Source organism: Antechinus flavipes, chromosome 2 (assembly GCF_016432865.1).
Source record: "Antechinus flavipes isolate AdamAnt ecotype Samford, QLD, Australia chromosome 2, AdamAnt_v2, whole genome shotgun sequence".
NCBI lineage: Eukaryota > Metazoa > Chordata > Mammalia > Dasyuromorphia > Dasyuridae > Antechinus > Antechinus flavipes.
Genome location: NC_067399.1, coordinates 183,066,543 through 183,081,052, shown reverse-complemented (window position 1 = coordinate 183,081,052; position 14,510 = coordinate 183,066,543). Strand labels below are relative to the sequence as shown.

At 31.7% G+C, this 14,510-nt stretch overlaps 1 protein-coding gene across 1 annotated transcript in view; it reads right to left on the bottom strand.

Moving 5' to 3' along the window:
- Positions 1–14,510, bottom strand: part of CSMD1 (CUB and Sushi multiple domains 1) — a 2,716,069-nt gene that overhangs the window by 563,185 nt on the left and 2,138,374 nt on the right. The window contains exons 19-20 of the mRNA XM_051975995.1: positions 8,715–8,831; positions 6,080–6,295 (exon numbers count right to left, since the gene is read on the bottom strand). Of these exons, the coding sequence (XP_051831955.1) occupies positions 6,080–6,295; positions 8,715–8,831 (333 nt within the window). The remainder of the gene's footprint in view (positions 1–6,079; positions 6,296–8,714; positions 8,832–14,510) is intronic.

Here is a 14,510-nt window from a genome sequence, read left to right as displayed (position 1 = left end):
GGAGTAGTGAAATTCAGGGGGAAATTGGCAGCTAGTTGATATTCAAACTATCCAAAATGGAGAAAGGGCACTTTGAGTCATAACTACTAATCCATGTAACTGGGGAACTCATTTTTAGTTTTTAGAACTGTTCAATGTGTCCTTTTTTAAAGTATTAGGGAGAGTATGGGATTCCCTTATAAGAGGTAATATATATTGACCATGACAATGCAATTTTTTAATTACCTTATATGAGCATGGACAATTAATCTGTTAAAACCTCGATTTTCTCATTTGTATTTTTTCCCTAAACACCTACCTCTCAGGCTTGTGGTGAAGAAAGTATTTTAGGAACTTTGAAGGACTTTGGAAAAGCAAATTATGTTTTATGTTATCCTTAATAGTGAATAGTTTAACAATAACTCAGTGATATATCATAATCTTCACTCTTACAGGAAGTTACTTCCTTCAACTTCAGCAATGGTCTCTTAGATAAAGCCCATTTTCACTTTCACTTCACAATTTTAAGCACTTACATGCTACTGTAACACAGTGCATAGACTTAAAGAAGACCTGAGTTCAAATGTTACCTCAAATAATAGTAGCTGTATTGGTTTAACCAAGTTATTTTAACTTCTCTCAGCCTCCACTTCTCTATCTGTAAAATGGGATTACACTACCACCTACCTCCCTGGATTTATTTATCTAATGGGATAGTATTTACAAATCTTAAAGCCCAATCAAATGCCATCTCTTTTATGTTAATAGCACAATAGAATCCCATTATAATATGATTCTTCCCTATTTTTGAGGGCCCTCTTTCCTCCAACTATTTTACTATATGGACCAGAGACTTGGCCCTGGAAGATTTAAATCTTTTATCTAAATAATTTATAACCTAAAGTCAAATTTGCTGTGCGGATGCCTCAAAAAGGAGTCCATTGTATTTGATCAATATTCCCCAGACGTTACAGTCTATTAGAACTAAAGCTAGGATTGTTGAGAATATCTAACTTTAAACATGTGATCCTATCATCCTATAATAATATGGTCTTGTCTAATCACATTTTTTTTTTTTACAAAGAAACTAAAAAGTAAAAAATTAAGCAACAATTCCAAAATCACAAAGGTAGTAGCACACCTAGGATTCAAATATACTGTTGTGATTCTATTCAAACACATAGTGCTGTCTCCCTTCCCTCTTTGCAAAATTGCCTGGTAAAGAAGATCTACTGAAGGAGTTATTATCAAGAATTTAGGTGAAGAAACTATTCAGAAGGCATCCATATATTTGAAAACAACAAGTTACAAATAGTTTATTTTTTTTAACTATTTCACATCATAGATGACACAAAACTAGAAGGCCATTTCATCCAAAACATTCATTTTATGAAAAAAAATAAATTAATTCAGGGAGATTATGACTTATCTAGATTCAAAGTGATAGTAAGTGTCAGAGATAGGATTTGAACTAAGAACCTTAGATTCTAGAATCTAGTGCTCTTTCCATTCTTTCCATTGTTTCACAATAACTATGATCTCTTTGAGGAAGAAACCAACTCTAGAGAAAGGGAAGGGAATAATCATTTATTAGACATCTTTGTTATAGTTTGTTATATGAAGTAGATGTTATTATGATCCAATTTTATATTTAAGGAAACTCAGGCAGTTTGCAATTAATATGACTTATTCAGGATCACACAGCAAGAAAATATTTGAGGCAGGATTTGAACTCAGGTCTTCCTGATTCAAGCTCTAAAGATCTAATTCTACAATTTTTAGTGTCCGATAATTTCATGGGGCATTAAGAAATTAAATGATTGGCCTTAAAAATGACCATTTATGCCAGAAGTGAGACTTGAACCAAGATTATCCTGCCTCTGTGGCCAGCTATCTAGTTAGTATGGGAACTCCTTCTAACAATTAATTATTAAAATTATTCTAAACATTGTTAAAATTAGTAGACTCAAAAACAATTAAAATAACATATATTTTCTTTCAAAAATTAAAGAATAATTATTTTCTAGTGATTTAGATTTCTTCAGCCCAATTAATCTAAATTGCTGATATCTGATTATACCTTGAATTTAAGCTATTGCTGAGAAACAATGAAATCATAAATAGGGGCCTAAGATCTTGGCATTGAGAACTGTAACAACTCTATCAACAAAGAGCTAATTCAGTTCTCCCATGTTGAAGACGAAGAAACTGAAGTCTCATAAAAGTTCAATGTTTTGGCAAAGGTTCCTTAAATTATACATGCATGGCCAAAACCACAATTGTTTTACTGATTCCAAATCTGGTGCCATTTCTACCATACTATAGATATAATAAAAGTCTTACAAAAGTGCTTTTTTTTAAACTGATATTGAACAGGCAAGGAAAAAAAATAGAACATTTTGTCATTAAGCAAATTACAAATATTTGCCACCTTACATATGTCTTATTCATTTGGACACAGTGAAGAATACTAAATTAATAGAATCAAATTCATTGAGTCATAAAATCTAAAACTGGAAGTCACCTTAGAAATCATTTTATACAGAATTTTAGAGCTTAAAGGGCCAACAAAGGTCATTTAGTATAATTTGTGCCTGAATAAGATCAATCAGTCTTCTTTGAGAATGAAGGACAAACAACAACTCTGTTGTTTAACAGATTCCTTCCTTCCTTCCTTCCTTCCTTCCTTCCTTCCTTCCTTCCTTCCTTCCTTCCTTCCTTCCTTCCTTCCTTCCTTCTCTCTTCCTTTCCTCCTTCCTTCTCTTCTTTCCTCCTTCCCTCCTTCTCTCCTTTCCTTTTTCTGGCCATTTAGGTTATCATATCCTTACCCACAGATGCTCTTAAAAGCATTTTTTTCTCATCTGCACCTCTGAACCCTTCCAAGATATTTTGGGGTTTACTGGCTATATTTCTTTCTTAAGAACCAGGCCTTAAAACAAAACCATTCTGATTCTAATTGGCCATCTATAGATCCCAGGCCAAACCCCATTTGGTCATTGTTTGAGTTCTGACAGACTCAGATTGAATGTAAATAGCAAACATTTCTGCTTTGGCCAGAAACCCTGAGGGTCTTCACCTTCCAGATTCATGTATGTATGCATGCATCCATCCATTCATTTATTTATTTAGATTAATTTTTTTGGACTGGGTGAAAGAAGAGATTTTTTGCCTCAATTGCTACTTAGCCTTAATCATTGAATGGGAATAGCCTCAGTCAAACTGAGACCTGTTGGAAGATCTTATCTTAAACAGATCAAGGTCTCCCATTTCAATCAGGGCCATCTCTAGTCATCTTGATCTATATCTGGCCACTACTCATATGACTGTGGAGGAGAAAATGAGACAGGTAACCTTGCACAGTCCTCCCTCTCTCAAATCCAATTCACTTACATGTCATGGCATCACCTTTCTGATGTCATGGTCTTTTTCAAGAACAAAGAATAAACAACAATGACAATATGTATTATGTTGCAGGTAGTGATCCAACCAACTTTTGCTTGAAAACCACTACCTTTTGTGGCAACTCATTTCATTCTTGAAAGTTTTAATTCTGAAGACAAAATTTTAATTTTTTTCACCTTATGTCAAAACTAAATCTATCTGTCTTCTGTGGCCAGAGAGAAGAAATCTAAGCCCTCTTCCATATGATAATTCTTCAAAATTCAAAAAGTGTGGGTGGGCTTTTTTCCCCTGATTTCTCATATATCCAAATAAATTCAGAATCCCTTGGCCATTATCTTACTCTAAGACAATCCAACCCTTTGATGGTAACTATTATAAGTTTCAGATTTAAGTCTCAGAGACACATTCATATCTCATGGAGCACACACAGGCTACAAAATCCAACCCTATAATGATACAGATGGCACACATTGTTACTTTTTCTAAATTCTTTTACTTTGGCTTTTTATGTTCTGAAAGTAAATAACCATCCTGCCCCTTAGTAAGCTCAAATTATTATTTTCAATAAAAATCACTAATTTTGACAAAGTGAATTCTGTTTGAGATTATGAAAAATGAACAAGCAATTTGGGGGAAAGAGAACTCTCACAGAGTATAATATCACTTATTATAATGTCATTCTTTTACTGTTTGTGGTCTACTACTTGCATTCAGAGTCCTATTGTTGAAAACATGGTGGTTATCACCACTAAAAGGGATTTTCTTCTAATTGTATTTCTATTTAAGATTTAATTTCCTATGCTTTCTCACAATCCCTTTTGGATATCTATATAATCACAAAGCTTTTCAAATCATATGGAGGATCCTAGCATAGGGGATTTTTACATTTGGTAAGTAATTATATCATTTACTGCTAAACATTGTTTAAACAGAGAAGGTAGTTTTTTTTTTTTTTTTTTTTTTTAAATCATTAACTCTATATTATGTGACTTTAGTCAAATCACTTAACTCAGTTCAGGACTGAGGTTCCTCATCTGTAAAAATAGAGATTTTTAACAATACTTATTTCTTGAAGATCAAATGAGATAACATTTTTAACACAAATTACAAACCCCGAAGTAATAAATAAATTCTAGCTATGTATTTATTCCTCTATTTTTAATTTGTTATTATTATTACACCTAGGAGGTCAAAGGTATTTTTTTCCTCCAAGATATCTTCTTTTATTAGCCTATAAAATAAGGGAAGAGATATAACATGTTATCCTTGTTCTCTATTATCTTTATCATTTAGTTAAGGACAAAGAACTGCACAAAGGACAACTGAAGAACACATTTTCAAAGCAATATATCAATGAATGCAAATTAAATTATCATGAGGGATGTAGAAACATAAGAGCTAAAAGCAACCTTCAAGGCTTTCAGGATAATCAGCTCATTTCATAATTGAGGAAATTAACTATAACCACAGAATTGTGCTGAGTTTTAGATTCTAAGCTTTCATAATTACAACTCTATTCAGGCATCTTCTCTTGGACTCTCTCCAAAAAAATCACCTTCCATTTACTTCACATATATTTTACATTTGCTGTTACATGTAAACATATTGCTATTTTTTCCCATTCAGTTATGAGTTCTCAAATAACAAGAGATGTTTCATGTTTGTTTCTATATCCCTAGCACCCTGCATATTGTTTGGCATAGTGTTAGTGTTTTATAAATTCTTATAAATAGATATGTTAGCATCTCAGAGAGATCACTAATCAGGTTGTCAATCAAACACATCAGAGACAGGGAGTTTACTATCACAAATTTATTCCATTGTAGGAGAGTTCTAATGGTTAAAAATTGTTTTATATAATTGTCTTATGTAATTTTTTTATATAACTAATATCTCAGTCACAATAATAATCTTACTCTTAACATTACTTTGATTTTTCTTTGTTGTTATTTATGTATACCATAATTTACTCTTCAACCTTTCCAATTTTCTATTACCTTCCTCCCTGAAATTTTCTTCTAGTAACATGGGTCTTTCAAGACACTCCATTTCTTATCTCCAAACATTTTCTCTCTCTGTCCTTCATTCCTGGAACATTCTCCATAACTTCAACTAGTGAGGACCTTAACTTCTTTGAAATAATAACTAAAATCCCAGCTTCTACAGGAAGCCTTCCCTAATCCCTCTTAATTCTATTGCTCTCCCTCTTTTAATTATTTATTTAATCCAAATACAGATTGCTTTGTGTGTGTGTATATATATATATATATATATATATATATATATATATGTATATGTATATATATATATATGATGATTATATAGATATCATATAGACATAAGATATTGTTTCTCTCATTAGATTGTAAGCTCCTTGGGGGAAAGAACTGCATCTTTTTATATTCCCAGCACTAGATACAGGGCTGGTACAAAATAAAAGCTTAATAAGTGTTTATTGATTGATTGCTTGACTATATCTCCTGGTACCTAGCATCAAATGTAGTAGGAATTTAGAATAAATTCAATTCTCTTGCTTTAAATCCAATGTATTTTTTTCTATTTCTAATAGTAGTTCCTACTATACTATACCCATGCTTATCACACTTCGATCTTTGTCTTTTCAACTTCAATTATCCCCAGAGAGGACAACCATAGGACCTCAAGGGCAAAGGTTGACATAGAGAACAGTTCATCTTACCTGAAAATGTGATATTAAAGCCTTCATAAGAAATTGAGAAATCTGATATAAATCGAAGTTGTGCAGTGAAGTTTCCAAATAGACCAGCTTTAATTGTGTGAGGTAGAACAGAACCAGTAAGTCTAGCAACGGGTTCTGTGAAACTTCCATCTTCTGTAATCAGCAGATAATCATGAGAGCTTTCCAGGTGAAAAGTGTGAAAAATCATTTGAACACCTTTATGGACCAAAGGGGGAAAAAGATGGAGAGAAATGAAGAGACAAAGATTCATTGTAACATGATGCTTTCCATGGGTGCACACATGCAAGCATACACATATATGCACATTTATCTAATATATGTTGTTTGCCCTCAGTAGAATGAAAGCTGCTTGAGGGTAGGGAATATTTCATTTTTGTTTTTCTCTTTTTTAGAACCTAGTACAGTGTTTGACACAAAGTAGGTAATTAACAAATGTTTATTCAACAAACTGTTTATTGCTTGATTATATCTATACTGCAGCGTGAACATAATAATAATTTGCCTTACCAAAAAAGTATAAATTTTAACTGCAAAAATTATGATTACAATAGTTTTTGTTGTTATTCAGTCATTTCACTTATGTCTAATTTTTTGTGATCCCAGTTGGGGTTTTGTTGGCAAAGATAACTGGAGTGATTAGCCATTTCCTTCTGCTCATTTTACAGATGGGAAAAGTGGCAAATGGGGTGAAGTGACTTGCCCAGTATCACACCATTTATGTGTCTGAGGCTAGATTTGAACTAAAGAGAAAGAATCTTCCTGACTCTAGCCAAATAGATACAAAGACCAAGATGAAAAAAAAAGAAAGAAAGAAAAAAAAAAAACCCTGCCTCTTTTCTCTTTCTATCCTTTCTCCTTCTCAATCTCTTTTCCACTAGTCATGATCAATACCTATGCCAGTGATCTTTCTCCTCATAGGATAAACAAACCTTTCACAAGAGCCTTTTTGCAACAGAAAAAAAAAAAAAAAAAGAACAGCACTGCTATCGATCTTTGTCAAATACCCTTCTCTTCTACTTGGTCTGGATAGGTATGTTGGTATTATTTTCTTACTTTGAAAGAATCGTGTTCTAATGAATAATTCCTTCTGCTGTTAGAGTAACTTCAGGGATTCATGAGTGAAATGTATAGTAGGTAAAAGTAAATCTGAAGGTTCAGGGATTAGGGAAAAGGAAGTACTATTATAATTATAGTGATTGATCATGAAAAAAAGTCCACATTTCCAAAGTCAAATTTATCTATGGGAGTCAAGAAGAGTAAAAGGATGTTCAAAAATGGAACATGTCAGTGGCTTCTCAGAAAAGTTCGTTTTTCAGAAAGCCAAAATCATGTCACCTAGCCTTTGATGGATCAACAAATTAATATAATTTTGAATATTTGTCTGTGTGAGAACATTTGAATTTCCAGGAGGAAAAGGCTAGGTAAAACTCAAAAAAGGATACAGGCATCCTTTTTGATTTTCACTTAAAAAAAATCTAAGGATTCCATTTTGTAAACTTGTTCTTAGGACCCCAAAGTTTACATTTTTATCACTGAATGCATGTTCATTTTAAGTCTGATTTCAGTTGTTATATATAAAAGATATGTTTTTCCTAAAATAAAGGAAAAATTATATTTTATTATCTCATATATTTGCATGCCATATACTATCAGAGCTTTTTCTTTTTTACTAAACAAAAATGTAAAATAATTAAAGCACTGAAATGAAAAATTTTGGAGTTTTTTATCTTTACATATTTATCTCAATATTTCTTCATAATTTTCATTTTCCTTGATGACATATTCACACTTTAACACGAACCCACTATAGTATGATGTAATACCGAAGATCCTTTAAAAACTAGTAACATTTTCTGAGTAAGATCAAGAGAATTTTAAGGCTATTCTTTTATGATTTTCTCTCAGAGGACAATAGCTCAAAGACTGCTGTATGGTGGCAAGCTTTTAGTTGATACTTCTCAATTTAATTCAACTCAGCTCAAATATTTATGGATTAATATTATGAAAAGTAATGTGCTAGGTCTGCCTAGATATTATTTAGTTCTGTGAATATAGATATTGAATTATTCTTTAAATAACCCTTGTACCTATTTCTTTTTTGCCCTATTTCTTTTTTCCTTTCCATTTTAGTAGTTTAGTTTTCTTTTCTTCAGTCTCTCTTATTAATCTGCATGAATCTCAGGTATCTGACAACTTCAGTACCAAATAATACATTCACACATTCACTCTTTCTTCAGGCACTGATTGTTTAAGGAATACTCTCTCTCATATATATGTGTGTGTATATATATATATATATATATATATATATATATATATATATATGTGTGTGTGTGTGTGTGTATATATATATGTGTGTGTATATATATGTATATATATATATACATATATATACACACACACACATATATATATTCTATCTATCTATAAATTTTGGCAAATAAAGTTTAATTACAAAAGCAAAACCATGCAAGTAAAATATATTTATTACAGAAAATTAAATTGTCTTCTTATTTCACAGATTAGCAAATGTTTTTATTTCATTTTGCCCACAGCATGTTTTCATTTTGTATGATTTTGTTAACATATTTGCAACACATTATTTGCTTCTTACCTTTTCCATGAGACACTTCAATAGTCCAAGTACAATTTAGAGAGTTTGGATAGAAATCAGGAAACCCTGGTGAAAGTACAGTTCCACTCTTCCCATGAATGTAGCCTCCACAAAGAGCTGGATGTAAGAAAACAAAAATGTCAGTCAAATGGAGCTTGATAACTAGTTACGGCATATAGGATTTTAAGAATGTTTTCCAGCTTGCCAAAATATTAAAAATAGTGAATAGTGAATAATGTTAATTATAGTCAAAAGAGGATAAATCAACTTTATGTTGATTTCTATGTTGATTTCTTACAATAGACCAACTCCTTCAGGAATTTCTGAATGGTTATATAAAATATAGGACACAAATAGAAAAAAAAAAACTGTAAACCTGAGCCCAAATTAAAATTTATACACATTTATGCAAATTATACTAGTCAGGCTGTTTTTTCTAGAGAAGCTGGTTTCTGTGGTCCTTCCTTAGCAATAGAAGAGCAACCTATAATAAAATATTACATGTGGAATATGGGCTGATAAAAAGGCTAATTTTAGAAGACAATGAAGTGGAGTAAAACTGAAAAATACATAAATTCCATTAAAACTCAAAGTATTTATGTGACATCAGGTATATAGGTATAAAAAATGGCCATACAAATCAACTGTTTACTAATAATAAATCATAATCTCCTGACCTCCACATTCAGTTATGAATGTCCCTATTTGGGACTTAATCTGGGTTCTAGAGAACAGGAATTGTTTTGTATATCCAGAAAATGCCATAGAATCTCAAACATAATAGTTATTTATTAAATGTTTCTTGGACTTTTGGGGATAGAACCAAGATGGCAGAGTAAAGTAAGAAAGCTGCTCAAGCTCTTCTAGTTTTCCTCGAAAATTACATGAAACCAAGCTTCTGGAGATAGTCTAACAGAATAAAAACACTCGAGCTCAAGATAGACTGCAAAAATTTCAAGAAAGGTCAATCTCACTGGGGTGAAAAGTATATTCAGCCCAGATCAGGTAGAATCTGGGAAAGTCAATGAGAGGGTCTTAATCACAGCAAATCAATTAAGAACCTTTGTTTTGGCTCAGTAGAGGAGCAAATCAGTGGGGTAGCTTCTAGTCCAGGTTCACAAGGCAAACTCTGGGAAACCAGCTGTCTCCTGAAAATAATAGGTAAAGCTACCCTCTATAAACTTAAGAGACCCCTGTGCTCAAAGCCAAGGCACAGACCTTCAGAAGAAGCTTGGAACAATTCTCCCTTTACCCAGGAGAAGAGCTCAACTATAAAAGTAAAAAAAAAAATAAAAGATAAAAGAAAATACCAAAAGAAAAGGAAAGAAAATGAGCAAGACACAGAAAAGAACTAGACCACAGAAAGCTATTATGGTGACAGGGCAGATCAAAACACAAACTCAGACAAGGGCAGAATGTCCACAGAGTAAATCTTAAAGGTTGCTATGAATTGGTCGTAAGCCCAATGAGACTTCTTAGAAGTGCTTATAAAAGACTTTAAAAGACAAATAAAAGAGGAAGAAAAAAATGAGAAAGGAAATAAGAAATATGCATGAGAGAGTCAACAGCTTGGAAAAAGGAAAGAAAAATATTGTCTGAAGAAAGCAATTCCTCAAACAATAGAAATAATCAAATTGGGGAAAAAAGATATTAAAAACTAACTGAAGAAAATCACAGATTAAAACCTAGAACAGGGAAAATGGAAGCTAATGACTTTGTGAGGCAGCAAGAATTAATCAAAGTAAATATATATATATATATGTTAAATACTTCATTGGAAAAATAGCCAGCCAACCTGGAAAACACAGCCAGCACAATTTAAAAATTATTGCCATGACCAAAAAAAGAGCTCAGATAACATTCTACAAGAGACCATTAAATTGCCCAGCATCTACAAACAGAAGGGAAAATATAGATTGAAAGAATCCATAGATCACCTTCAGAAAGGTATCTATCTCACAAGGAAAACCCAAAGGAGCAATTTTGCAAAACTCCAAAACTACAACTTCAAGGAAAAAATACTGCAAACTGCCAGACAAAAACAATTCAAATATCAAGGAGAAACAGTAGAAATGGATTGGAGGACCTGGAATACCATATTACTAAAAGCAAAGAACCTAGGGTTACAAGCAAGAATTAACAATAGACAATAGATAGAAAAACTATTCTAGTAAGGCACCTCAACCTTTCCCTCTGAGAATCAGATAAGTCTAACCACAAAATAAACAAGAAAGAAGCTAGGGAGATTCACAGAATCACAGAAAACCTAGATCTGATGGACCTCTGGAGAAAACTGAATAGGGACAGAAAGGAAAACACTTTTTTCTTGGCAGTCCATGGCATTTACACAAAAATTGACCACATATTAGGACATAGAAACCTCAAATTCAAATGCAAAAAGGCAAGAAATAGTAAATATTTACTCTTCAGACCATAATACAATAAAATTATATTCAATAAAGGGCCAAGGAAAGATAGACTAAAAACAAATCTAATTCTAAAGAATGAGTGGGTTAAACAAAAAATCACAGAAATAATCCATAATTTCATTCAAGTGAATGACAATAATGAGATAACATACCAAAACCTAAGGGATGCAGCCAAAACAGTTCTTAGGGGAAATTTTATATCTCTAAACAACTACATTAATTAACAGAAAAAGAGATCAATGAACTGGGCATGCATATTAAAAATAATTAGAAACAGAACAAATTAAAAATCTCCAATTAAATACCAAATTAGAAATTCTAAAATTCAAAAGAGATTAATAAAATAGAAACTATGAAAACTATTGAACTAATAAATAAAACTAAGAGTTGGTTTTATGAAAAACTCATCAAAATGGATAAACTTTGATTAATTTGATCAGGAAAAAGAAAGAAAAAAATAAATCAACATCAAAAATGAAAAGGATGTACTTTACAAACAATGAAAAAGAAATTAAAGCAATAATTAGAAGCTATTTTGCCAAACTCTCCACAGCATAGATGTGACAATCTAACTGAAATGGATGAATATTTTTAAAAATATCAATTGCTCAGGTTAACAGAAGAAAAAATTATTAACTAGTTTCATTTTAGAAAAAGAAATTTATCAAGGTATCAATGAATTCCCTAAGAAAAAAATCTCCAAGGTCAGAGGGATTTACAAGTGAATTCTACCAAACATTTAAAGAAAAATTAATTCCAATACTTGCTAAATTATTTGGAAAAATATGTAATGAGTCCTACCAAATTCCTTCTGTGACACATATATAACATTGATACTTAAACTAGGGAAAGCCAAAACAGATAAAGAAAATTACAGACCAATCTCCTAATGGATATTGATACAAAAATTTTAAATAAAATATTAGTAAAGAGATTACAGCAACTTATTAGCAGGATAACTATGATTAAGAGGGATTTATACTAGGAATGCAAGGCTAGTTCAATATCAGGAAAATTATTGTCACCATTGACCATATCAAACAAACCAACAGATATCATATGATAATCTCAAGAGAAGCAAAAAAAAAAAAAAAAAAAAAAAAAAGCCTTTGACAAAACTCAGCACCCATTCTTATTAAAAATAGAGCATAGGGATAAAGGGAGCTTTTCTTAAAATAATAAGCAGTTTTAAATAGATACCAACAGCAAGAATCATTTGTAATAAAGAGAAGCCATGTGCATTCACAATAAGATCAAGGGTGAAAAAAGGATGCCCATTAACACATCATTCAGCATTGTACTAGAAATGTTGACTTTGGCAATAAGAAAAGAAAAAGAAATCAAAGGAATTAAAATAGATAACAAGAAAATAAACCTGTGACTCTTTGCAGATGATATGAGGATATACTTAAAGAATTCTCGAAAGTTATCTAAAAACCACAGCTTTGCTAAAGCTAAAGTTGTAGGATGCAAAATAAACTCACACAAATCATCAGAATTTCTACGTATTACTGACAAAACTCATCAGAAAGAGATAGAGAAATTCCATTTAAAATTACTGTAGACAAATTACTGTAGACAAAATAAAATAACTGGGGGTCTGCCTGTGCTCTATAAGAACACAACTACAAAATGTTTCTCACACAAAGTCAGATCTAAATAATTGGGAAAATATCCATTGTTTATAGCTAGGCCAAACTAATATAATTAGAATGATAATTCTGCCTAAATTGGTTTACTTGTTCAGAGCCATATCAATCAAACTGCCAAAACATTATTTTATGAAATTGGAAAAAATAGTAACAAAATTCATCTGGAAGAACAAAAGATTAAGACTATCAAGGGAATTAATGGAAAAAAATTAGAAAGGATACTGGCTTAGCAGTACCAAACCTAAAACTATATTACAAAGCAGCAGTCATCAAAATCATTTTGGTACTGGCTAAGAAATAGAGACATGGATCAGTGGAATACATTAGTTACACATACACAATATAGCCTATAATAATCTAGTATTTGATATACCCCCATACTCCAGCTTCTGGAATAAGAATTCACTATTTGACAAAAATTGCTGGGAAAACTGAAAAATAATAGGTCAAAAACCTGGCTTAGATATACATCTCAAAACCCATTTGACCAAAATAAGGTCAAAATGGATATTTGATTTGGCATAATGATACCATAAACAAATTAGGAGACCAAGGGATAATTTACCTATCAAATCTTTAGAGAAGGGAGACATTTATGACCAAAGAAGAACTAGAGAACATTATGAAAGGCAAAATGGACAACTTTGATTATATCAAATTAGAGAGGTTTTGCACAAACAAAACCAACAGAAATAAGATTAAAAGGGAAGTACAGAAGTGGAAAAACATTTTTGCAGGCAGTATTTCTGAAAAAGGCCTCATTTCTCAAGTATGTAAAGAACTGTATAAAATTTCTAAGAATACAAATTAATCCCTTATGGATAAATGGTTAAAGAATATGAACAGACAATTTTCAGATGACAAAATGAAAGCTGTCTACGGTATATGAAAATATGCTCTAAATCACTATTGATTAAAGAAATGCAAATTAAAACAACTTTGAGATAGCACCTCATATTTCTCAGATTGGCTAAGATGATAGGAAAAGAAAATGATAAATGTTGGAGAGGATATGGGAAAGCTGGGATACTAATGCATTGATGAAATAGTTGTGAAATGATCCAACCATTCTGTAGAACAATCTGGAATTATATACAAATGGCTATAATTCTGTGCATACCCTTTGACCCAACAGCACCATTACCCATAGTAAAGGAAGGAAAAGCATCCATATATGCAAAAATGTTTGTAGCAGCTCTTTTGAGGTAACAAAGAATTGGAAAATGACTAGATACCTATCAATTGGGGAATGCTAAACAAGTTGTAGTATATAAAGGTAATAGACTATTATTGTTCTATAAAAAATGACAACCAAACTGATTATAGAAAGACATGGAAAGATTTACATGAACTGATGCTAAGGGAAACAAGCAGAAACAGGAAGGCATTGTAGACCATAACAGCAAGAATATCTGATGATCAGCTATGAAAAACTTGGTTCTTCTAAGTGATTTGCGGTGATTTAAAGCAATACCAATAGCCTTTGGACAGAAAATGCTATCCACATCCAGAAAAAGAACTATGGAGACTGAATGTAAATTAACACATGCTATGTTCATTTCTTTTTTCTGTTTTATTTTTTTTTTTCATCTCTCCCTTGTATTTTCCCTTTTGCTCTGATTTTTCTCTCCCAGTATGATTCATAAGGCAATGTTAATTAAAGTTAAAGTTAATTAAAATTAATTAAAGTTAAAATTAAAGTTAAAAAAGAAATG